This window comes from Mucor velutinosus (genome assembly GCF_035048745.1).
Source record: "Mucor velutinosus strain NIH1002 chromosome Unknown tig00001575, whole genome shotgun sequence".
NCBI classification, from domain to species: Eukaryota; Fungi; Mucoromycota; class Mucoromycetes; order Mucorales; family Mucoraceae; genus Mucor; species Mucor velutinosus.
The window spans coordinates 237,809-262,343 of record NW_027041916.1 but is presented as its reverse complement, the minus strand read 5'-3'; the positions used below and the strand labels follow the sequence as shown (position 1 = coordinate 262,343).

Sequence of the window (24,535 nt, the reverse complement as noted above, 5' to 3'; positions counted from 1 at the left end):
TACAGTTGATTTCTATTGTATTTTACTATTGCTTTATTTTTTTTGTGAAATCTATTCAAACCTGATTTTACTGCATATACTATTCGAATTGAGGGATTTGATGTGAGGATAAGGTATTAGATGGGTTGATTTGGATGATAGGATAGTACTGTAGGGGGAAAAACTGTCCCGTTCGTTTAAAATTTTGTCTTTTTGCACAAGTTTTTGGTCATTTCTTTGTATACAAAGTCGAAATATATATCGTTTGAATGAGAGAAAGTAGTGCTATCTATACATAATTATAACTTTTTCAAAAACTAAAATCCAATGATTTTATTGGTTAAAAAATAAATATAGAAAAAAGTACATTTTATTATAAAATCATCAATAGTGAGTTGAACCACCTTTGCTCTTGATGACAGCCTTGATTCGGGCAGGCATACTATCAATATATTTCTGGCACTCTTTTTCTGTTATTTTGTACCACTAAATGTTAATACGCCGCTCTAATTCTTCTTTTGTAGAGGGCCTAGTGGGATACTTTTTAAGACGAAGCTTTAGGAGATGCCAGACATGTTCAATGGGATTAAGATCGGGACTTTGGGGTGGCCAATCCATGATTTCGTCTACTGTAGGGGGAAAAACTGTCCCGTTCGTTCAAATAATCTTGACTTTTACCCAGTATATTGCCAAAACTCAGAAAACAAAGCTACCCCATACTGCGTTCGATAGAACAGCCTATAGGGATTACAGCAACATAAAAACCTTATGGCTGGACTATATTTTAATCCCAGTATAACCAGCTAAAGTGAGACGTGGCAAAAACGTTAGGTGGGTAGTTCTAGATGATATAAAATGGTTGATATCTTTACTTCCAATAGACGTATTGAAGAAATCTAAAAAACTACCCGCGGTATGCTCAGGACATTTAATATCCCAGGAGCACTCTAAAAGTATAAAAGAAGCTAGTTTCTTCATGTTTTTTCTTTATTTCTTTGCTATCTTATTTTTTTTCAAAACTTTCATTTTGCCTGCTCGTTTCACACAAGATTTGCGCAACATTCTCCAATCTTTGCTCCAACGTGGTCTGTCGCTCTCAAAGATAAAGAATTTGTATCCAGGAGTGGGTAACTCTACTCTTACAAGGCTCAGAAAACTATATTGCCCTGACCCAGCTAGACCTCTTGGCGGAAGACCGAAAAAACTTGGTACTAAAACTATGTCCCTAGTGTCAAGAGGACTTCGATCAGGTGCTTTAGATAATCCCCGAGTAGCACAAGAAAGTTTAAGATTGATGGGCCATGATATATCAATTAATGGCATCCGCAAGTCATTGAGACGAAATGGACTTAAATCTCGTAGAAAAGTAAAGACCAATTTTGTTAGCAAGACAAACAAGCGGCTTCGATTGGCGTGGGCTAAAAAGCATAGGCATCTTACTATTGCTGATTGGCGTCGTTGGGTGTTTTCGGATGAAACAAGAATAAACCGTTGGGGCTCAGATGGTAATTCTTTTTACTGGACGAATGGTGGCCGAATCATGCAGTCGTATCAAGTCAAGTTTCAGTTGCAGGGAAATGACGGTGGGGTCATGTTCTGGAGTTGTATAACAGCGGAGGGGCCTGGCTATGGTACTACCACTATTGAAGGCTCAGTAAACTCGGACTTGTATGTCGATATTTTGAAGACATCGTTGGTCGACACTCTTGAGCACATTGGGAAGACACCATCTAATATGCGATTTCAACAAGACAGAGCAACACCGCATACATCGGGCATTACTAAACAATGGTTCACCGACAATGGGTTTAACCTAGACGAAATCATGGATTGGCCACCCCAAAGTCCCGATCTTAATCCCATTGAACATGTCTGGCATCTCCTAAAGCTTCGTCTTAAAAAGTATCCCACTAGGCCCTCTACAAAAGAAGAATTAGAGCGGCGTATTAACATTTAGTGGTACAAAATAACAGAAAAAGAGTGCCAGAAATATATTGATAGTATGCCTGCCCGAATCAAGGCTGTCATCAAGAGCAAAGGTGGTTCAACTCACTATTGATGATTTTATAATAAAATGTACTTTTTTCTATATTTATTTTTTAACCAATAAAATCATTGGATTTTAGTTTTTGAAAAAGTTATAATTATGTATAGATAGCACTACTTTCTCTCATTCAAACGATATATATTTCGACTTTGTATACAAAGAAATGACCAAAAACTTGTGCAAAAAGACAAAATTTTAAACGAACGGGACAGTTTTTCCCCCTACAGTACTATCCTATCATCCAAATCAACCCATCTAATACCTTATCCTCACATCAAATCCCTCAATTCGAATAGTATATGCAGTAAAATCAGGTTTGAATAGATTTCACAAAAAAAATAAAGCAATAGTAAAATACAATAGAAATCAACTGTATTTTATTTGTGTATAAAATGAACTGAAGATCCTGGAATTGAGTAAAAAAAAGAAGAGTATTTATACATTTGCAACTAGCTTGTAGGATTAGTGATGATAGAGAGCAATAGGTTCTGCTATTGCGATATCTGGCAAATGTTGTTGATGTTTGATTTAAAGTGGTAATCAATGCAAGAGCACTGGCCGTAAGGGTCAATTTGAGTAACCTTGATGGGCTTGGGTGAGCTATCGTCATAGCATGATTTAATGTAACCTTGATGGTTTAAAGTGTGATGTTTGTTATTGAAGTATGGAATCCTTTATCTGGGATATTGTGCAACTATGGCAGCAGGGCATAGTTGTCATATTTGAATATGCTTGTTATTGATTTGATAAAGATAACATCTCTTATTACGACCATCATTATGGGTGTGATTGAATACACTACTGTGATCAGGAGTGATTCATTCACACGATGTGCGATATAAGCGTGTATCTTTACTTTAGTATGTTTAAATGGTTGTTGATGTACATTTGAGCGCTTTTACTAATAGATCAAAATAGCATGAATTTGAATGAGTGCTATTTGATGAATTTCGGTTTTCAATCAAGTTGCGTTTGGGTGGCTATTTTATTACAATCTTGATTTTGCACACAGTGGAAAGCTGATACTTTATTGTACATTTCATTCGTGTGATTCTAGCTATTCAACACCTTGTTGAATACATCAGACTTTAGAAATATAGAGCTTTAATTTATGTACTTCTTCGTTAACACAACCTACTACATTTTGTTTTAGATCAAATTCTGTCTAGATTTAGTCATTTTGAAGCACGAATAGCTCATGCTACAAAGCGATGTGGACGCTCGGAATAAGGCAAAACGGCTCTCCTTTGATACGCCTTGTTTACTGATGCATTATCTCAAAAATTTTTAGGCCATCGCAAATCCATGAAAATTTTCATCTTTCCATGAGTATTAGCAAGGAAAAATTCTTGAAAATCAAATGATCACGTTTTTCACCCCAAAAATGAAGACTTTTTCTATGATACCTATTAGATCAAATTGATTGTAGAAACGGAATGCAACACTGGACGCTTTTTCTATGAGAGTTGTATATGCTAAATTTTGACATATCCACAAAAAACCTGTTTTCATATTTTTGCAAATTGCTCATTATTTTAGGTCTGAAAACTGGATGTAATCGGCACCATTCGATGTGGCTTTTTTAATTCTCTAGAGAGGTATTAGAAAGTTGGGCGTTATAACGACAATTTTCATAGTCAAATTTAGCAAAAAACGTTTAAAGGATGCCAGATCAAGTCAAGTTTGAACACGAAAATACCACTGCACAATTTTAAATTAAATTGCGGCAATTACCGCTGCTACGGTACAGTACTGCGACTAAATAATCTACCGGCCGTGACGTTGGATAGGGCGCCCTCTCATGTTTCCATACCCCCATTTTTTTTTTCTCTTTTTGCAAAACGCGTTTAGCATCAAACCATGGTGATTATGGAAACCGTTTGATTGATAACAACATTCTAGCTTCTGATAAGTTTGACTTGTACTGTTGGGAGAACTTGATACTGCTTGTTTGAAGTGAAATATATTAGGTATTATTCGATGACGAACACTGGAAGGCTTAGAATTAACACTAACTGAATTCGTTTATTGGATTTTTTCGTAATTTTTTTTTACCTGTTTGACGTGGGTGCTGCTGCCGTTTTTTTTCTGCTATCTCTGCTGTCTGCTTCTTTGGTTTTTGCTTGGTCTCTGCTGGTGTCGTTCGTTCTTTGATTTTTGTTTGGTCTCTGGTGTCGTTCATTCTTTGGGTTTTCTATGGTGCTGGTGTTGCTGGTGTTGCTGCTGCTGCTGCTAATTTGCTCTTTATTGGTCTACTGTCTTTGGTGCATGCTCGTTCCCTGGCCTATATCCGGTGATTGCGTATCCTATGGTCTACATGTAGCTGTGGTATGTGGTAAGTGGTAAGTAACTTCTTTCTTCTGGCCGCAATGATATAAAACTTCTTTGAACTTTTATATTATTACTTTCTTTCTCGTAATAATGCATTCATGATGTTTGCCTTGTTGCGCTTTCTTCTTCTTCTTTTTCTTTTGATGGTTGTGTTTCCTCTGTGGCTTCACATGAAACAACATTAGTCATTATGTTGTATCGCAAACTTATAATACCACTGTTGCTTTTGCAGTTGTGCGTGTTTGTGCTGCTTTACATACGACTATTACCGTGCATGTTGCTCATGTATGCATTTTTCTTGCAACAGCAACAAGCTTTTTTGATCATCTTTAATATTGTGTTTGTTACACTTTTCTTTGACTTGCTTCGTGTGAGTGTCTCTTTTTTGCCTACTACTATACTCCTATAGTAGTATGCTCTTTTCTTCTTTCATTTATTATTTTTATGTTTCTTTGAAGCATACCTTTTTTACGTTGTGTGGATGTGCCTATCCCTGAAGCTCAACAAGACTTTATCCGAGGCTAGGAGGTAGATAGGCCGCCTCCACTTGGTTATCACTACTTACTTTAGTGATGATTGAGAGTCTCAACGCCAGAATCTAAAGCTAGGTGGTGTAAGTAAGGCATGCTCTAGCACCTGAGGGAAATTTGATGATAGCATCCGCTATATTGCTCTATATAGCGGCGCTTAAAATTTTGCTTCAAATCAAAACAGGGGGAAACCCTCGCAAATTTTTTTTTAGGTCAGCGGAGTTTTTTGGGCGATCTGATTGGCTCGGGGGTCGAAAGAGCGATGGGTTATAACTAGTTGATCTGCTATTGATCTGCCATTTAACATTATATTGTGTTCGTAATAAAAGAATATCTAAACAGTTACAACTTATGTTCTTTTATATATTCTAAAGCAAGACAAGGTGCCATCATTTGATCTAGCATCTATTAGACAGTTTCATGCGAGGAATGTCTTTGGCTTATTATGTGGGAAACTCACATAGGAAATACTGCAGCATAGTATTGTTTGCGATGTTGCTACAGTAGTATATTCTAGCTACCATCCCGCCACCAAACAATTGCTGTTACATTTAAAAACTATAATGCAGCGTTTTCTGCTTCAAGGAGCGTACCTTTTTCTCAGCTGGAAGTACATAGGGCTACGAAGAAGTTAATAATTTTACAACTTTTTTGTGGAAAAAAAATAACTGCTATATGAGTACAATAAATCTATCAGACAACAGCTAATACCTTTTGCGGCATTAATTTTGGGCTACTACTACTTACATAGAAAAAAATGCCTTAACAAAAGCGATTTCGAGTTTGAGGCTGGAGCCATCCAAAACCGAGTTTCGAGATAGTAACCCCAGAGCGTTGAAAATAGCATGTTCTTATAATACCGATTATCTGGCCTACCAAAGACGATGATGCCACCAGTTAAATTTGCGTAGCTAGCATCGTAATTGAGAAATTCACACTTTTATACTTTTATACAATGATTAATTTCAAACAGCTGCTACCAGTAGTTAAAGTCATTATATTATTATTATTGAAATATTATAGATAATACGTGTAATAAAAAGTGTAAATTGTACTTTGACTAGGATGAGCTTGATTTGGGCTTGTCAAGGACGATGTCGATGAGTAGTGATGGAAAATCGTAAAAATGGCCGATTTTTGAACGGCTGTATCTCTGGATTTTACCAAGTGAGACCTACTACCCTAAAGCTTGGTAGTTTCTGTTTCTGTTTATTTTTCAATTTCCTGCATGAAGGGATTCTACATCGTCATGGGCAATGCCTCAGAACTCACTGTTGATGGCATTGTCGAGACGATTCGAAAGCGAGAACACAGAGGCATTTACTCCCATCATCTGTATTCGTCTGGGCTAAATCCTCCTATTGAGAACTTTTAATCTACAATGAAAGCCTCACGTCAAGAGCAGAAAGTTTTCTGGAGATGAAGATCTTAAGATAAGAATACTGGAAGCATATGATGGGATAAGAGCTCTTAAATAGATGCCAGCATTCTGTGAATGCGATTGGCAAATGTCTTTGAACGGAACCTATTCAATACACTTCTTTTCAGTATATAAATATCATTATCCTTTTTTTTTTAAAAAAAAAAAAAATACTGAATGTCATTATTGCATATGCCATTTGGGGTTGACAAAAGCGCACATTTAGATGTTAGAAAGCGCGGTTAGATTTAGTCCAACGTATCAATTAGTACTAGAGATACTTTATTTAGCAAACAGCTTATAGAGGAATGATAATATGTACAACTGTTTTGATTTCTTTAATCATGAGAGACTTAATTCTGAACCGGGTCTCACACATACGCTGCAGTAAAATCATATTTCCATGTTTTTCGAGTTCAATTGGTATTCTTCTAAGCGCCTCGCTTACTGTATACCCTCGATATAGCGGATGCCATTGTATATTTGGCTTTTTGTTACTTCTGCTGTAATGGTCAGTGTCCAACTTTCGTTTATTAGTATATGCATTCGCTGTGCTTGTGTTTGCTTCGCAAGTGTTGGTCTCACTACTGCTCTGGTATGAAGGAGGACTGCGATGTTGTGCTGGCTGCGTCTGCTGCACTGGAAGATATCTTGGATGATGATGATGATGTGCGATTCGTTGCTGTTGGTTTAAGGTGATTGAGACTCTTGCGAGAAGATGGTGTGCTATTCGTATGTAGTGTATCTGTAGCAAATTCAATTTTCCAGCGCTTATCACAGCTTCACCTTTGTCCGTTTGTTGGGTGGTATGCACATTGAGTGTAAAGACACAATGGAAGCAGTTGTTACCAACTAATGCCTGCCCTACAAGCTTAACTTGATTGCTCACTGCAAGTAGTTGCAGCTACCATTCTCTTGCAAGCACCAACCTTCATGATATCGATTCCACAGACCATCGACGAACTATGATACTATTGACAATTGGCTCTAGGACTTCCATATTCCTTGAACATGCTCAATAATTTCTGATTCTCTGAAGCAGACACAAGGTTTCTCAGCTCCTCATGGTAGAGTTACGATGACATGGCTTTTGTTGGACAATCTCTTGAAGAGATCACTAGGAGTGCAAGAAATGATGCCAGCGTTTTTGCCATTGTTTCCTTCTACTTCAGTCAAATCACCTTCCATAGCGTACTTCTTGCCAGTGCACGTTTGGCCATAAGCAAATATAGGGCAATTGTTGTTACATGATGAATTGCAGGAGAAACACTTATTTCCAAAATGAGGTCTAGTCATGGTATTGGATCTACAGGGCGTAGATCACTGGAGAATGATGAGTATCACACCAAATAACAGAATAATAAGCATTTGAGTACCATCAATACATGTTGCTATGTTTAATGTAATGATTTATTTGAAAGCTACAAGGAAAGGCACGACTTAAATACTTAATTGCGGCGCGTATTGCTTGTGTCTTCCTCCCATCACTGTGTAATCTTCCGTCAATGCAGGCATGTAAAGCTCTGTTGACGTTGTGGGAGAGAGAGTAGGCTGCTGCATGGCAAACTGAGGTATATCATCTGTTACAGCACTCATTCTGTTAATCTTACTTTGCAATGATTCAGGCAATTGTTGGACAGGAGATGGCGGCGGTGTGGTTTCTTGATGTTGAATGGGAGGCATTGGCTGATGAGAGAACAGTACAATGCTCCTTGCTGAGCTATGACCCGACAAGACTGTGGATGGTCTACTCGTGTATTGTGGTAGCTGCCTTGGCTGTAATACAGCATCCAGAGGTCTCGTAGCGACATCACTGAGTAATTTACACCACACCACCATTTCAGCCAAACTGGATGTGCGAAATACATATGATTTATCACGCTGTAACACAGATCCTGAACGTTGTATTTCAAAAGAATAGTTGCTTGTCTTTTCTGGCTCTGCTTGAAGCGTAGTGAGGTTCAAATGGCTGATATCCATGCTGGGTATGATAGTGGCATTAGGTATGTAAATGGAGAATTCAGGAGACACCTTGTCATTCAGTTTAAACTGATGTAGAAATCCAGCTATTGTATGTATATGTAAGTATCGAGATTCATGGTCAAACATCAGGATTTACGCTTTTTACATTCAGTGAGCACAAAGAATCTATGCGTGTACTTGTTCAAGACACCTGATCTGCGCTCAAGTTCGCCTTTGTGAAGTGTCATTACTAGAGGATCGTTTTTGAACGGATAGTTGATCTTGAGATAGTGCTTGTTGGGGTTCTTTTCATTGACAAGGTCCTTTTTGTTGTTAGCCACAAATGTGCTCCAATTGTCGGATACAGCAGCATTCAAGGATGCCTCCAGACTGTTGAGTCTCTCTTCCGAAAGGCTGCCTGGTCTTTCAAAGCAGAGTTTGATAGTTTCCTCCACTGCCCTAAGTAAGCGCGTTTCAAAGTCAAGCATGGCATGTTGAATAGGCACCATCAGTCTTCTCAGTCTATTCTCCTCATCCACCTCTCTCTTGAGTTGCCTCAGAACATCTACAATGCATATGAATGAGGTCATTGTCTCTATAGAAACGATGATATACTTACAGAGATTGGCCAACCAAGGATCACTTGTCAGGTGAACACCCTTTTCAATTGTACGACCAGCCTCTTTACATGCTTTGTTGAGTTGAGCCATCAAACTGGCAGTAACTTCAGCTCGTCGTAAGAACTCATCCAGGGCTAGATCAGTTCTTGATTTCAAATCTTTTTGATGCGTTGCACATTCTTTTTTAAACTTTTCTAAAATAGGCACACGTTCCTTGAGACGATGTCCAAACTGCTGTTCTTGCAATGCCAAGTCCACTGTGAAACCATGGATGGTTGCATGGATTCCATTTGCTGTCTCAATGTTACTTGCTTGAAGTTGAGAAAATCGGTGTTCTTTCTTTAGCAGAGAGCTGAAGGAACGTTCGGATTGTGCGCTGAGACGAGAGACCTCGCTCACCCAGGCAATGATCAAGGTCAAAAACTTGCTCCATGCATCATAGCGCTCGATGATGATGTTGGCTTTGTTCAAGCTGGCACGAGATAATTTGGATTTACCTGAACTAGTCGTAGGAGATGCATAGGTTGTGTTTCCTTTGGATAATGGCACTATGACTGTATTGGCAAGCACTATTGGTTCTGTTGGTGGTGGTGGACTAGCCGCTTTTGTCATGGTGACAACTGAGGATGAACTGCTGGTTTTTTTAGTGCCTGAATCGTTGTTGGAAGAAGGTATGGCAGGTTGGCTTTGACTACGGCCGACAGATCTCAAGAGATCAAGAGGTTCCTGTTGTTGTTGTTGTTGTTGTTGTTGTTGTTGTTGTTGTTGTTGTTGTTGTTGTTGTGTAGTAGTGGATGGCATGTTTCTGGAATAGTCTCGAATGTCTGCCGCAGGTGATGTAGGGGAATACATGAGAGCAGACGGTGCAGCACTAGCCGATTGAATGCTTAGATTGGAAGGGTACTTTCTTTGAATTCCTGGAGGTAGAGCATAAAAAGGCTTCTTGCTGTTGATATTTGGCTGTTCTGGTGGCTCCTCTACAGGTAATTCCACAGAGGATGTGTCTAGTAGTTCAGTCGGCGGCATCAAATCGAAATGCTCAACGAATCGACTAAGTGGTTTAAATCTAGCTAATTCCGCTTTTGTTCTTAAAGACATGGTAAATAGTAAGAAAGAGTGAAAAGAGAAAGGGAAAGAGGCAGTATAAAACAGTTTAGTGTTTTATATCATCAGTGATATGCATTGAGTGGTAATTCAAGTCGCACAACATGAACAAATTGAAGTTACACTCTACCATCACATTTTATTTTTAACTGTTCTGCCTCTTGCTTCATTTCAATCCATGATCTAGGCACTCGATCATCGCTTTCAATGCCATCCTCAAACCATGCTGAAAACCGCTTGGGTATCAGATGCAGGTGGACATGAGGCACCTGTTTGCAATGTCAGACTTAACGATGCTACCCAAGCTAAAAATTGCTTACCGTTTGGCCTGCTTCCTTGCCATCTTGAATCAGCCATATACATCCCTTGTTTGACGCATCGCCGTATTCATCTTCAATTACGTTACTGATGAGCTTAGCAGATTCACTGAGATCCGTAACCTACGCGTATGGATAGAGAATGTCACATGCTTCCATCCAATGTTATATATACATTCTGTTTCCTATGTTTACCTCTTGTACAGTGAGCTGTGAATATCTAGGTACGACACGCTTAGGAACAATCAGAACGTCTGTAAGGAAGATAATAAAAGAGAGTAGGCGTTGAGCATCATACATGATATATTCATTGACAATGATTTACGTCCTCTACACAATTCACATGAGTCATGAAATCAGTCTTTATATGGCAACTAGCATTTCATACGTACGGCACAATTGGTTTAAGGTTGACTAGGCCTATCGAGTAGCTGCTTTCATAAAACACTTCAGATTCTGAAATGTTGAAGTTCCCAAATTTGAATGGCATGAATGAAAAAGAACAAGGATTTCAGAAAGCATCTCAGTTATTTGCAAGCACACCCACACTGACATTTAATTCAAGTCAATAGAACGAGTAGTGTTGATATGTGTGCTTTATTGTAGAAAAAGAGTATTTAACAAGTTCATCGGTTGCAAGAAATTTTGATAAAAGAAAAAAAAAGTGTTTATATCCACATTGATATAGATGAGGGGTGAGAGAGAGAGATATTTAATTATAAGGGCGAGAGAAAATAGTAAAAGAAAAGAGATGCGTGTGGAAAGAGATTATAGTTTTTATGCATACAAGTCATCATCACCACCTTCTTGACCGAAACCACTTTCGCCACTAACACCGTCCATGGCTTGAGCTCCTGAGGCGGCAGATCCCTCAGGGAATTTAAAGGAACCGAAACCACGTTGTTGTTGGAGGTTTTGTGCAAAGACTTCATAACGACGAATATCGCCATCACTGACGGAACGACGAGCGAAACGCATGGCTTCTTCAAAGTGAGCACTATAAAGAAAGAATGGATGAGTAAAGCAGTTTTTATCACACATCTCACCACAAGCCTCTCACTTACCGAGTAATTTCAGCCAAAGGCTCGCTCTCTTCATCTTCTTCCATACCAACATCTTCACCAGCTTCTTCTCTAGCTTTGCGTGCCTTTTCCTTGGCAATATCCTTTTCAATATCTTCACGAATGGCAAGCTTAGCAGCACGTTGACAGATTTCTCCAAGATCAGCACCAGAGAAGCCTTGAGTGGCTTTGGCGAGAAGCTTCAAGTCAACATCAGCAGCGACAGGGGACTTGCGCAATTGTGCTTCCAAAATGGCAACACGAGATGTTTCATCGGGAAGAGGGATATAGATGAGTTGATCAAGACGACCAGGACGCAACAAGGCAGGATCAATTTGATCAGGTCTGTTGGTAGCACCAATAACAAAGACGTTCTTCTTTGCGTTCATACCGTCCATTTCAGTCAAGATTTGGTTGAGAACACGATCACCAGCTCCACCGGCATCTCCACCTCCTCCACCACGGGCCTTGGCAATAGAATCCAATTCATCAAAGAACATGACACAAGGAGCAGCAGCACGGGCTTTGTCAAAGACATCACGGACATTAGCTTCAGACTCACCAAACCACATAGTCAGAAGCTCAGGGCCCTTGATAGAGATGAAATTGGCTTGGCATTCGTTTGCAATAGCCTTAGCCAACAGAGTTTTACCAGTACCAGGAGGACCATAGAACAAGACACCCTTGGAAGGACTCATACCAAACTTCAAGAATTTTTCGGGATGCTCGACAGGGTATTGAACAGTTTCTTGCAATTCTTGCTTGACTTGCTCGAGACCACCGATATCGTTCCACTTGGTAGTGGGCACTTCAACCACAGTTTCACGAAGAGCAGAGGGGTTGGAGACACCCAAAGCATAACGGAAGTTCTCCATGGTGACAGCCAAGGAATCCAACACTTCAGTATCAATAGTCTCTTCCTCTAAATCGATAAGATCCATTTTTTCACGAATTTGTTGCATAGCAGCTTCTGAACAGAGGGAGGCGACATCAGCACCGACATAACCGTGAGTTTCAGAGGCAATTTGCTCCAGATCAACATCATCGTCCAACTTCATGTTCTTGGTGTGAATACGGAGCACCTCAAGACGGCCAGTTGGGTCAGGAATACCGATATCGACTTCACGATCGAAACGACCGAAACGACGAAGAGCGGGATCAATGGAGTTGGGTCTGTTGGTAGCAGCAATGACAACCACATTGGAACGAGCCTTCATACCGTCCATCAAAGTAAGCAATTGAGACACAACACGACGTTCAACTTCACCGTTAGTCTAGAGTAAGCCATTCATGCATCAGTCTCTCAAATCTGAAACATCCATTTTTATCATTTGCTTACCTTTTCACGCTTGGGAGCAATAGCATCAATTTCATCAATAAAGATAATGGCAGGAGCATTCTTCTCAGCTTCCTCGAAAGCCTTACGGAGATTACTTTCAGACTCACCAGCCATCTTGGACATGATTTCAGGGCCGTTGATCAAGAAGAAGAAAGCACCGGTTTCGTTGGCAACAGCTCTAGCAATCAAGGTCTTACCAGTACCAGGAGGACCAAACATGAGAATACCACGAGGAGGTTTGATACCGATAGATTTGAACAATTGAGGGTGGCGAAGAGGCAACTCAACCAATTCACGAATTTGAGCCATTTGCTTGCGACAACCACCGATATCATCATAACCGACTTCGTTCAAACTTTGCTCTTCATCTTCACGCTTAATTGGGTCACCTTCACAATGAATGACTGTATCTTGTGCGACCTATATTAGATTGCATGTATAAGCAAGTCTATCCCACACATCCATTTGTTCGCCTCCAACTTACAATACAATAGGGCTCGGGATCAGTTTCAACCACCTTGAACTCAACAGCTCTCATACCACCACGCACGAGGAAGGTATCGCCCTTGCGGACGGGTCTATAGGCTTCCAAGAAGTAGGGCTTGAGGAAAGTTTCAAAGAGGTTACCAGTCAAACCTTCCACAGTGTCATCAATAGGCAGGACGTGGATACGTTTACCGTATTTGATATCAGGACAAGGATGAAGGGTAAGCACATCACCAAGGCGAACACGCAAGTTATTACGGACAACTTTTTTTTTTTTTTTTTTTTTTTTTTTTTTTCAAGATAAACGAGATTAGCAACTGCAATGACACCAAAAAGATATAGGAAACCTACCCTTATTAATCTTGGCCTTGTTATCTTCCATATCATCGTCAGCCAACACAATAAGCACGGTATCTCTTCGCTTCTTTCCCTTGACAATGACAGTATCACCTCTGAAAAGTTGAAGTCTTTCCATAGTAGCTGTTGAGAGAGTAATGACAGAGTTATCGTCGTTTGTAGCATCGTCGACCATCAATTTGTTGGGTGCAGCCTTGCGACGCAAGATGGCAGTGGCAGGATCGTGGCTAGGATCAACCTCAGGATCCTCAATACCAGAGTTGGGTCTGCAAGCGCATGTTAGCAATTGAAAGCAAGTAGCCATGTGTTTACACTTACAAAAGTTTGTTCTTGTTATCACTTGTCATTATTTTTATCGATTGATTAAAGAAAAAAAATAAAGATGAAAGAAAAAGAGAAAACTGTATAGGAAATGTGATATCTTATATGGCTGGAACACGTAATGGACGCGCATTAACATTAAACGTCATCATATCAAAAGCCCAATTAGAAGGGGGCTACGGTTGTTGAAATGGAATGCCTTGGAATGTGTACCTCAATTAGTAGGTTTGTCAGCTCTTTCAAAAACTCTGGATGGACTCTATGCCGAGAGGTGAAAGTGATTCATGACATGGTCTTTGATGCTACACATGGGTCCAATGTATCTACTTTACAACTATAGTCTGCATTGAAATCCTTCAAAGGTGGATGGCACATGTCGGCATTGCAATCAAAGAAAATCCAATGGATTCCATTTCATGCGATGCTACTACGCTTTTCATGCTCGCTGTACTTACATATTGGACGAGGTATCTAAAAAGAAAGTTCTAGCAACACTTGGAGACTACAATTGGCATGGATGACAAAGCGAATATACACATTCATCACTCTTTCTATACTTGATCCTATGATCCCATCGTTCATTTAGCTGTCGAATCTCATCAAATGTTTGTCCATTAGACATTTACAGGGACAAACAAATAAGCAATTGTTCATAGACGGAAGATCCGGCATCAGATGTGCCTTTCTTGCTAATAACTACAATGTGCTTTTTCTGTATTCAGTCGATATAATGGTAGCAATGTGCCATGAAATATTGCCATCACGGACATACATCAGGATCATTTTTGAAATCGATCTTGACGTTGTGCATGTGTATTCGTGGTTACAAGGCATTTTTGCTTGTTATTGACAGACTAGCTACTTTCAATTAAGTTAATATACACATTTTCCTCAGGTGTAACTTGTAATTGCTTGTTCCTGATGGCCGTTTTTGACAATAAAAGTTGAGGTTATGAATGTCAATAATGGCCATTAGCATTATTCTTTCTAATGATGGCGTTGTTATTCCATGAACCAGTTTTAAATGTCTCACGAACTTTCCTCTATCCTTCGAATTTTGGTTAAACTTGGCGCAGTAGTAGTTTGAATCGTTGATATCTATATCTGCGTTGGGATTCATATTCACATTGAATAACGTAACAAGCTTCATATGCTGAGTTTTTCTACAGTGATGTCAATACACTGGTCTGCCCTTGAAGTGCCATCGGCAAACACAGCAATACCAGTGGGTGATGCTCCATGTCCGTATCTATAAAAAAACGTTAAAGGTACAAGCAGGCATCATCTTTGGATTGTCTTTTACTTCTCAAATATATGCAAATTACAGCGAAGTTTGGAGGCATTTCAGTCGTTATTTCTCGCTTCGGGAGGCGTTTTAGACTGCCAGAATAGCACCAAACAATTTCTCTCATCTGGCAGTTACTTTCTGACACCGTTGCTCAACTTTTTGAGGACCAAAAAAAAATGGATGAAATTCGACCAAAAAGTATGAGGTACCCCTCATGGTTTTCATTGAAAATCAAACGTTCGCGTTTTTGACCTTGAAAATGAAGACTTTTACTATGGTGTATATAAAATCAAAATGTTTCTCTTGGTCCAAAGCAAACCCTGAAGCCATTTTTGGGCAGCCTTCATATGCAAAATCTGGATATTTTTGCTAAAAACCTCATTTCATACTTTATCAAATTGCTCAACAGTTTCATTCAAAACACCTATTACAATCAGCACCACTGGAAGCGCCTTGAAAAGTTTTCCAAGAATGTATTAGGAAGCATCAGATGAGCATTACAGTTTATATAGTCGAATATCGCAAAATAGTTCAATCAAGTCGAAGATTGCTAGATTCTGGCCAATCTTTGAAAAATAAGCTGGATTTGAATCAATTTTTGGCGGCTAGCTGGTGTGGCCGGTTGGCAAATTCAACGTGCTTCTAAACACGAAGGTAATAATAGGTGCTTTGAAGCCAATAGAAAGTGGGTGGCGAATCGCATAATACTATTGTTATTCATGCTATATTCGTTTAAAGTCTTGTATTTAATAATATCAGTCCACCGAAATGTACTTGGAAGATCAATCTTCTTTCCTTTTTGAGGGCTTTGAAAGGGGCTGCTAACGTACCAACAAAATATTCTCTTTACTCGCCACACGTTTTTCCTTTTTCGGTCCTGACATGTCAAATAAATCTAACAATATATTTGATCTATTGTATGAGGCAACTAGCCGGTCGATCTCGCTACATTCGATGACGGTGTCGCCCTGCGGGCTCTCGCTGAAGACATTTCAAATCAGAAATATTAAGTAGATTTTAAACAATCAATTGATAGTGAAAGAAAGGCTATAAGATCAGAATCAGAGGGGGAGATATACATTCGCTGATAATGCTCTTGGGGTAGTGATATAGAACTGGTCATGCGTAAATACAGCGCTTGTGTAAATTTTACAGCGGCTTTTTTGAGGGATTGTCATTGCAAAAGGCACCTTTATAGGGAATAACTCCCAATAAAAGCAAAAAAAAAAGGGTATTCAAGAAAAGTAGTTATCCTTTCAAATCCATGGTCTCCATTTGGTCAGCATCGTAATATTCATTGTCATCATTATTGTCATCATCAGAAAGGCATTTGGGTAAGCCAGCCGCAGCCAAAATTGATTCAAGCTCAGATTATTTTTCAAAGATTGGCCAGAATCTAGCAATCTTCGACTTGATTGAACTATTTTGCGATATTCGACTATATAAACTGTAATGCTCATCTGATGTTTCCTAATACATTCTTGGAAAACTTTTCAAGGTGCTTCCAGTGGTGCTAATTGTAATAGATGTTTTGAATGAAACTTTTGAGCAATTTGATAAAGTATGAAATGAGGTTTTTAGCAAAAATATCCAGATTTTGCATATGAAGGCTGCCCAAAAGTGGCTTCAGGGTTTGCTTTGGACCAAGAGAAACATTTTGACTTAATATACACCATAGTAAAAGCCTTCATTTTCAAGGTCAAAAACGCGAACGTTTGATTTTCAATGAAAACCATGAGGGGTACCTCATACTTTTTGGTCGAATTTCATCCATTTTTTTTTTTGGTCCTCAAAAAATTGAGCAACGGTGTCAGAAAGTAACTGCCAGATGAGAGAAATTGTTTGGTGCTATTCTGACAATCTAAAACGGCCTTGAACGCAAGAAATGAAGCTCAAATGCATTCAGATTTTGCTGTAGCATGGACACTCTTGACTAAAAAGGGATAATATTTATATGCTACTAGCCCGTATATGAAGTAGCTATGTATATATGGATGTAGAGCATCACGTAACAATCAAATCCACAGATAATATGAAGAGTTCCCATGTATAAGTGGGGGAGGGGTCAAAATCAAGGTAACAAATTCTGATTAGATACGCAAGGGCAATTGTTAGTGCGAGCTGCGGCTGCGCAGATTGGTTGTCACCGAAGCGAAGCAAAGATAGACAGCCATTCGAAGCATAAACACTCGTAGTAATAAAGAAGATTTCTACAGACACTTAAGGGACTCATAGAAATGGCTAGACACTAAAATTGAAGAACCTTTATTATTGAAAGACATTACGAGAAACTTTATATACGAAATAACAGCACTCAGGAAGTCAGCCTTTCTTTAGCGATCAGGAACAAGTAGAATAGAGTTCCTACAACATTTGTATAATATAGTACTGTTCAGGAAGTATCCGGTTAACTGGTCAATTGAGAATGGTGTTTTAATAATCAGACCATCACAACTCAATTGACCAAAACAAATTCGAATCGTATGGATATTCTCAAACATTTACAGCTCAACCTTTATAGTTCCTTCCATCAGTAAGAATGAGTAACAATGCATGTCTTTACCCGAACATGGCTGAGCTGTATAGAACTTGTCTAGTCCGACAGGTTCTCGTTCAGGCACGCAACGTGATGAAGTGTTATTCAGACAGCTTAAATGAACTACATATCTGTGCGCAACTTTGAAGTTATATCTTTGAGCAGATGCGTGATAGATGGGAGGTTGCTCTTTCTTTATTTGGACACACAAAAAACAAAGGGTGATTGATATTTTGATGTGAAAATGTAAGCATTTATCAAAAAATCAAGAATAATGTATATGCTGAGAAGGGGATGAAGTTAACTGATGTGATTGTTGTTGGTGCGATTGCTGCTGCCCCGACGAATGTTGATTCTGATGACCAAGGTACACATCCCAGTCTGACCAATTGAGGCTGGCCGGAGGTAATGTCGAGTTGGATACATTCATATTAGGGTCGTAAGCAGCAGTGTAAGCCTGTGGTGCCTGAGGTAAAGAGCGGTATGTGTTTATCATGGGGTTCATGCTTGTATTGCTGTTGCTGTGGTTGCTTTGGGGAGTATAACAATCAGAGAGCATGCTATTCACATTCATGGCAAGCGGTGTTGGGACGGAAGGTGGTTCTGAAGATGCTGGTGTGTTACTCACAGAGGAGTGCATTGAATGAGTGGTATGAAAATCGTGCGAGATGGATCTTGTATGAGAGTAGTGTGTAGAAGACTGGAGCTGATCCAGCGAGAAGGAGCGTTGATGAGAGAGGGTGGAAGCTGTATGCTGATGATTATAGACAGGATAAGGCTGAGGCACATAGCAATTGGCCTGGTGTTGCTGTTGATGAGGATGCTCTGGTGGTGGTATTGGAAGGTGATGGCGATGATCTAATGTCTTTGGCTCTCTATTTAGCTTGTATTGTAGGTGTTCATGTCCACAGGAAGGTGACATTACAATGTCTAAATCTTGTTGAATATCAGGTGTGATACCTCCAATGATGCTAGTATTCATCAATTTGTGTTGCATATAGTTGGACCGAGCTGGTTCACGAGCGGGATGTTCCATGTAGGCATTGTTGGCGTAGATGGGTGGTGTTACGATGGGTGAAATGGTGTTGCTTGAGGCTGAAGTCATTGCGGTAGCGGTGAAGTTGGACGACTCCTCGCTCATTGAGTTTGATTTGCTACTGACAGTAGAAATGGTGTCATGTCCTACATATAATCCATTGATGGAAGCCAGCATGTTGAGTATTTCGACAGCACGAGGAACAGGGCCTGAATTCTCTGTCGTTTTTAGCAAACTAATCGATTGGTGAAAGCCTTGGATGTCTTGCGGGCTTCTTGTACGTAGAGAATTGGATAGATAGACCAGCGAAGACTGGAACAATGCGTACACATAGCATGATGGAGCGCACAAAACATAGTAATAAGCTGGATCAGATGTTTGGTATTGTCGTTGATTCACTATGTTAGAGATGGCGTTGGCGGCATCAGTGCACGCCTTCTCGGAAGCAGCGACAATTGGCTTTAAGCTGGGATACTTTTCGATGGATAGCTGATTGAAGGGTCTATGTAAGAGCAACACTACGACGTAGTAGAATATTTGCAAGTTTTCTAAACAAAAAGGCCTAAATACAGTGAACAATTTGGATATGCTGCATACACATACGTTTATCAAGCTTTGAAAAGTAGGTGCCATCCAAAGGTTCTTCCAGCGAGTTCTTCCAGTTGAGCAGTCGTCTCTCAAATACAGCGAGTATTGTTGGATCATCAAGGCCAGCATTTGTATTGGCAATCTTTGCATTAGGCGCATAAAGGGCTTTCAGCACTCTGCCTAATATTTCTGATAGCTTGATCAAGGCGATGAAACTACGATAGATAGGTGCACCGAGGTTGGTATCTGCGCTGTCGTCTGTAATCTCGTAAGGAGAGGGCATGTCAGTATCAAAATCTCTATCGAGTATGGTGAGAGGCTTTCCAGCACGAGCACCAAGCCAACGATCCATGACATAACAGGCGTAAAATACGCGATGGCGGGTCTCGATCTCGGAGCGAGGCAGATTCCATTTAGCACAGGAACGATGCAAGCCCAAATCTTGAGCCATGCGAATAGCAGAGCCAACAGTGCACCATTGAGCAGACTCAACATCGCCATCATCCATATCCAAATAAAGAGCCATTAAAAGAGCCGCTTGAACATGGCAGAGCCTCGATTTGACTGAATCCCTAAGTCGTTTCATGACTTTGCGGAAATAGATATCGGCAAACTCGTTGGCATCTTTAACTAGATCAGGTAATCTTTGACCAGCAAATCTGAACGTCAAAGCCAGTACAGCCTGCATCAAAATGGAAGGAGGGCCAACAGAGGGTGAATTGTGATACTGCTCGAGAAACTTGGTCTTGTTGACGATGGGCAGGATCAAATGAATGTGACTGAAATACCTAACAACACATGCAAACGTCAGTTCAAGTGACTTCAACAGCAAAAGTAGCTCATGCTACATACATGCCAATCATCTTGTCGAGCTGATGTCTTGCAGGTTTCTTTGTGTTTCTTTGTAATATATTGATGCTTTTTTGTTTGTCAGAAAGAGGGGCCCACATGGATAGTCCAACATCAAACAGCATGTCAGATTTCCCTGTGGTGGAGGATTTCTCGGTGCGCACAATCATAAGCTCATCATGAGCCATTAATTTCAGTACAATGTTTTCTCTGCCAGGCCAAGGAACGGAGGATTGAAATTTGAAGACATCGTTGTTGAATAATTTGATACCTGCAGAGGATTGACCAGTGTATTTGAGGGAATCATAGTCCTTGGTTGTTTCGTGGAGTGGATCAAAACCCTGCTCAAAGTCTTCTTCTTCTTCGTCTGAGGAACTGTCGCTTGCGTTGGGCGGTGATGACGGTTGTACATGTCCAGCATATTGAAAATCGTTTCGCTCGAGATCTTTGATGGAGCAATTTGTGAGGGCTGATAAAAGTGATTCCATCTTTTTGCATTTCTTTTCGAGATTATCTACATAGCTATATTAATCCATGTCAGTATCATGATCAAATCAAGAAATGCATGTGCACACTTACACACTAGGAGGCCCTCTCTTCTTTCGTACGGTCTGGAATTCGCATGAGTATCCCCACTAGAAAAGCCTATTTTAATTTGACATTCGACTTCATAATTTCCAAACATCTTACAGCTTTACAATTAGAACAAGGCGTAGAAGCATCAGCATCGCATCGAGACTTTCTTTTGCGACAGAAATCACAGCTTCTCTTTGCACGAGTTCTCTTGAGTGGAGTTGGAGGTGCATTCAAGTTGGTATTTAAAGTATCTGAAGGAGAAGACGTAAAATGTTGCTGAAATGCGTTCATCTGTTGATGTGTGCAATGAGAAAGAAGAAAAAAGAGGGTAAAGGGGGGGAATTATATAGAATTTTGTATAAATTGGTAACACACAGCAATTGCAGAAGAAAAAGAGAAGGGGTTTTTTTTTACCTGAATGTCTCTCGCCACTCTCCTCATTATGATTCCTGGCCATGAGTGCGATATGAAAGGCTCCGTTTCAAACCAAAAAATTTATGAAAAAAAAAAAAAAAAAAAAAGCTTTTAATAGCTGCAAATGTTGAATTCCAACCCTCATTGAGCAGTGCTACCATTGAGTAACCAGAACCGTAACGCGCTATAATAATTGTTGCATGTACATCTATTTTTGATTATTATTACATAGTATAGTTTAGGTAGATGAATGATTGAACCTCATTATTCATGTCATCGGCACCTGCATTTGATGTCTCTTGTTGTTCGCTGTGATGCTGGCTGCCTTTTTTAACTCTATACACTAGATCGTTGATTTGATCATCCTTGGCTTGCAGTATACTCTGGAATTGCTCCTGTAACACATTCAGCTCCTTCTGATGCTGGTGCACCAAACGCTTACATATCTAATTTAGTGATCTGTATCAATACATTCTCAATAACTTGCTACCTTGAATTCTGAATCATTTACAACGTGTAAATCACAATCCCTCTTATAGGCAAAAGTTTCATTTACTATCGATTTCTTGTTTTGGTTCTCCTTTGATTGGTTTAACTTGTCGTTACAGACCTAAAAGAAGCATGATATTATTAAATATCAGGTCAATATTCCTCACCCGAGTCAGAAATTAGAAAAAAAAATGTCTTACGTTCAACTCAAACTGTAATTTATCGATTCTGTGTTGAAATTGGCTTGTTTCCTTGATGTAGGTTGCTTTCTGTAGTGATAATTGCTGCTTGAATTCTTCATCTAAATCATGCTTGGCGATATCAATCTCTTTTTGTATCTGTTCCTCTTGCAATTGCTGATATTTCATGATGGATCGCAGCTCGGAAGTATTCGTGCTATTGATGACTCCAAGTCTTTTTATCTCCCTCAGATAAGATTCTTCTGTGGATTCATATTCCAGAACTTTTTTCTTTTTTTGCATACAAATTATTAGTTTTGCATGGCATCTGAATCTACTGTTCAACCCTATCTTACTCGCAATTCGCTATTCTTTAGCAGTAGCTCGCTCATTTCATGCTGGCGAGAGGAACAGTAAAGGATTAACACATTGCGGCATGGGACTGAAGATGTGAACTTGTATCTATCTTACCTGCAAGTCCGAGTATTCGTGTTCCTTTTTCTTGGCTAATTCATCATAGCTTGTAGCTAGATTTCTATACTCCAGTTTTTCAGTTTCTAATGCTGTTTCGACCGTTATCTGATGATCCTGCAGGACCTTTCCATTGGCTGTGTTATTGTGCTGAAACAAGTAAATGCTTTCATTTCTACGGCAGCTTACTTTTATGTCAATGTTCCGTTGCAATAAAGCCTGATCCTTTGCCTAAATTAAAACGTATTACTAATGCTTACAAGAATGGGTTCGTCTGCCATCTAATGTACATGAAGCTCTGATTTGATATCTCGAATTTCAGCTTTATGCATTTCAGTCTATCAATGTCAGCATTAGCTTGCATATTTCTCGATCCTAAATGTCATTTTAATACCAATTGCTTTATTTGCTTTTCTGACTCAAACTCCCATGCTCTCTGCTCGAATAAAATGTACAGAATTAGTTAAATTATTCAAATTCTATTGCATTACAAACTTGTCTTACTTGGGATTCTTTGGCATCCTCAGTCAGCTTCTGCTAAATGGCAGTAGAACGAAATCACGCGGATAATAGTGAATGAGATAAACATCGTACCACTGAAAAGAAACCCAACTTTACCTTTTGAGGCTCAGTTGCTTTGATTTGTTCCAAAAGAGAATGAATGCGTTGTTCATACCTCGCTTCGAGTTGATTTGACATGACAGTCAGCCTTGATTGATGCGCTTGATGCATTTCCTTGAATAAATGCAATTGAATAAATGCTCCTCCAACCAAGCAGCTCATGCTTTCATACTTGTATGTTATCGCGCATCTCATCCAATTCATGATTCAGCTTGTCAATCATTCTATTCTTTTCTGCCATCGTATCGCATAATGCCTTTTTTTCGATTTCCAGTTTTTGTCGTAGACTCTCAAAGTTTTGGCGATTTTTCCTTTCGGCCTCTTCGTGGTGGAGTAGAATGTCAGATTTCTCATTTTCATGTGATTGTTTCAGGTTGAAGAGTTGCTCTTTTAATTGTTCCACGAGTACCTGTTCTTCGGCACGGCTTTGGTTTGCCAAGATTTGTCGCTCTAATTGACACTGTACATGTTCTAATTTCGTTCTTAGATCTTTTAAATCAGTCTCGCGCTGCTTAAGTAAGTCGTCTTTGGTTAGTATGGTTGCTTGGGCTTCCTGGTACTACGCATCATCGAGTTTACAAGATTTAGCCCTCGAAATAATAATGCTGAAATGACTGACTCACCTTGACTTTCAATTCATCTACAATCAAAGATTGCTTCGTTGACGCTGTGCCTGTTGTGCCGCTTTGATGACTTGATTTACTCGTTGTGGGTGTTAATCTGATGGACGAGGTTGAGGAATAGTTTGATAACCTACTATTACTTCGTCCCGTTACTGTACTATTATAAACCTTTCTTGATGCTTTTGTATCCTTGCTATTACTAGGAGTTAATCTGCTTTTCAAAGGAGGCGTTTTTGCAAGTCGAGATGTGATGGCAGGCGATGTTGCTGAGTTGGGTGTTTTGACACTGCTGGTTTGAGATCGACCAGTGCGTGCAGTTGAAATCGGTGATGGGAGCACAGGTGCCTTCTTTCGTACAGTCGGTGATGGGGTGGCTTTAACACCCGCAGCCTCCAATGATGACACTCTTCGATTTGTAGACCTTTCTTTACTATAGTCGTCCAGCATTTGGTTCCACCGTTCGAAAAGAAGATAAATAAACTGTTGAAAAACAGACAATTCAGGGCAATAAAAGAACATGAATTGCAATTAGCCTTTGTAACCTGCGCACATTGAAAAACGGCATATTTGTCCCTTTAGCACGATCCTTGGTGACTTTTCGGTTCCTAATGTTTGTTTGTCGGCGTAATTTAGTTCATGTCATGGATAATTTTGCTTTCAAAGTAAATTATTGTACCATTCTTTAATTTAATCATCGTTTTTAGCCTTCAGTAAGCCTGTACAGAATAAGTATCTGCATAAAACGATATTACTTTCAATTGCCCTACAGCCAGTTGACTTTCAACAAGTCTGTTTCAACATTACCATCACAGATTAATGCTGAATTACAATTTTTCCCTCCAGTGTGCGATAAATAATCTTTACTATTTTTTTCAAATTAATCAAAAATTCACAATAATCAAAATGTCACATACAGAGACAATGGATGTCTGAGAGTTGCACATGTCAGACACACAAGACTTGTCCTTGTAAATAGTAATATAGTATTACT

The 24,535-nt window shown here is 39.6% G+C and overlaps 7 protein-coding genes across 7 annotated transcripts; 2 read left to right on the top strand and 5 right to left on the bottom strand.

The window, feature by feature from the left end:
• Positions 1–1,198: 1,198 nt before the first annotated feature.
• ATC70_013329 (uncharacterized protein) lies at positions 1,199–1,936 on the top strand (the record flags this gene model as incomplete). Its single annotated transcript, XM_064832493.1, has 1 exon — positions 1,199–1,936. One exon carries the CDS (start codon positions 1,199–1,201, stop codon positions 1,934–1,936), a length of 738 nt encoding a protein of 245 aa, XP_064678752.1.
• A 4,911-nt stretch (positions 1,937–6,847) lies between these two features.
• Positions 6,848–7,163, top strand: ATC70_013328 (uncharacterized protein; the record flags this gene model as incomplete). Its single annotated transcript, XM_064832492.1, has 2 exons — positions 6,848–7,002; positions 7,076–7,163. 2 exons carry the CDS (start codon positions 6,848–6,850, stop codon positions 7,161–7,163), a joined length of 243 nt encoding a protein of 80 aa, XP_064678751.1.
• Positions 7,164–7,747: 584 nt separating this feature from the next.
• On the bottom strand, positions 7,748–9,987 carry ATC70_013327 (uncharacterized protein; the record flags this gene model as incomplete). Its single annotated transcript, XM_064832491.1, has 3 exons — positions 7,748–8,373; positions 8,436–8,834; positions 8,889–9,987. 3 exons carry the CDS (start codon positions 9,985–9,987, stop codon positions 7,748–7,750), a joined length of 2,124 nt encoding a protein of 707 aa, XP_064678750.1.
• Positions 9,988–10,112: 125 nt separating this feature from the next.
• On the bottom strand, positions 10,113–10,610 carry ATC70_013326 (uncharacterized protein; the record flags this gene model as incomplete). The annotated part of the gene is made up of 3 exons (XM_064832490.1): positions 10,113–10,262; positions 10,314–10,433; positions 10,506–10,610. 3 exons carry the CDS (start codon positions 10,608–10,610, stop codon positions 10,113–10,115), a joined length of 375 nt encoding a protein of 124 aa, XP_064678749.1.
• Positions 10,611–11,087: 477 nt separating this feature from the next.
• ATC70_013325 (uncharacterized protein) lies at positions 11,088–13,900 on the bottom strand (the record flags this gene model as incomplete). Its single annotated transcript, XM_064832489.1, has 6 exons — positions 11,088–11,307; positions 11,375–12,645; positions 12,711–13,130; positions 13,195–13,460; positions 13,548–13,819; positions 13,872–13,900. 6 exons carry the CDS (start codon positions 13,898–13,900, stop codon positions 11,088–11,090), a joined length of 2,478 nt encoding a protein of 825 aa, XP_064678748.1.
• Positions 13,901–17,963: 4,063 nt separating this feature from the next.
• On the bottom strand, positions 17,964–21,038 carry ATC70_013324 (uncharacterized protein; the record flags this gene model as incomplete). Its single annotated transcript, XM_064832488.1, has 5 exons — positions 17,964–19,282; positions 19,338–20,110; positions 20,175–20,693; positions 20,751–20,806; positions 20,862–21,038. The coding sequence occupies 5 exons, from the start codon at positions 21,036–21,038 to the stop codon at positions 17,964–17,966; spliced, it is 2,844 nt and encodes a 947-aa protein (XP_064678747.1).
• Positions 21,039–21,385: 347 nt separating this feature from the next.
• On the bottom strand, positions 21,386–23,991 carry ATC70_013323 (uncharacterized protein; the record flags this gene model as incomplete). Its single annotated transcript, XM_064832487.1, has 12 exons — positions 21,386–21,607; positions 21,718–21,771; positions 21,851–22,120; positions 22,186–22,227; positions 22,301–22,426; positions 22,490–22,531; positions 22,591–22,638; positions 22,695–22,736; positions 22,805–22,837; positions 22,919–23,035; positions 23,094–23,480; positions 23,545–23,991. The coding sequence occupies 12 exons, from the start codon at positions 23,989–23,991 to the stop codon at positions 21,386–21,388; spliced, it is 1,830 nt and encodes a 609-aa protein (XP_064678746.1).
• Positions 23,992–24,535: the final 544 nt, after the last annotated feature.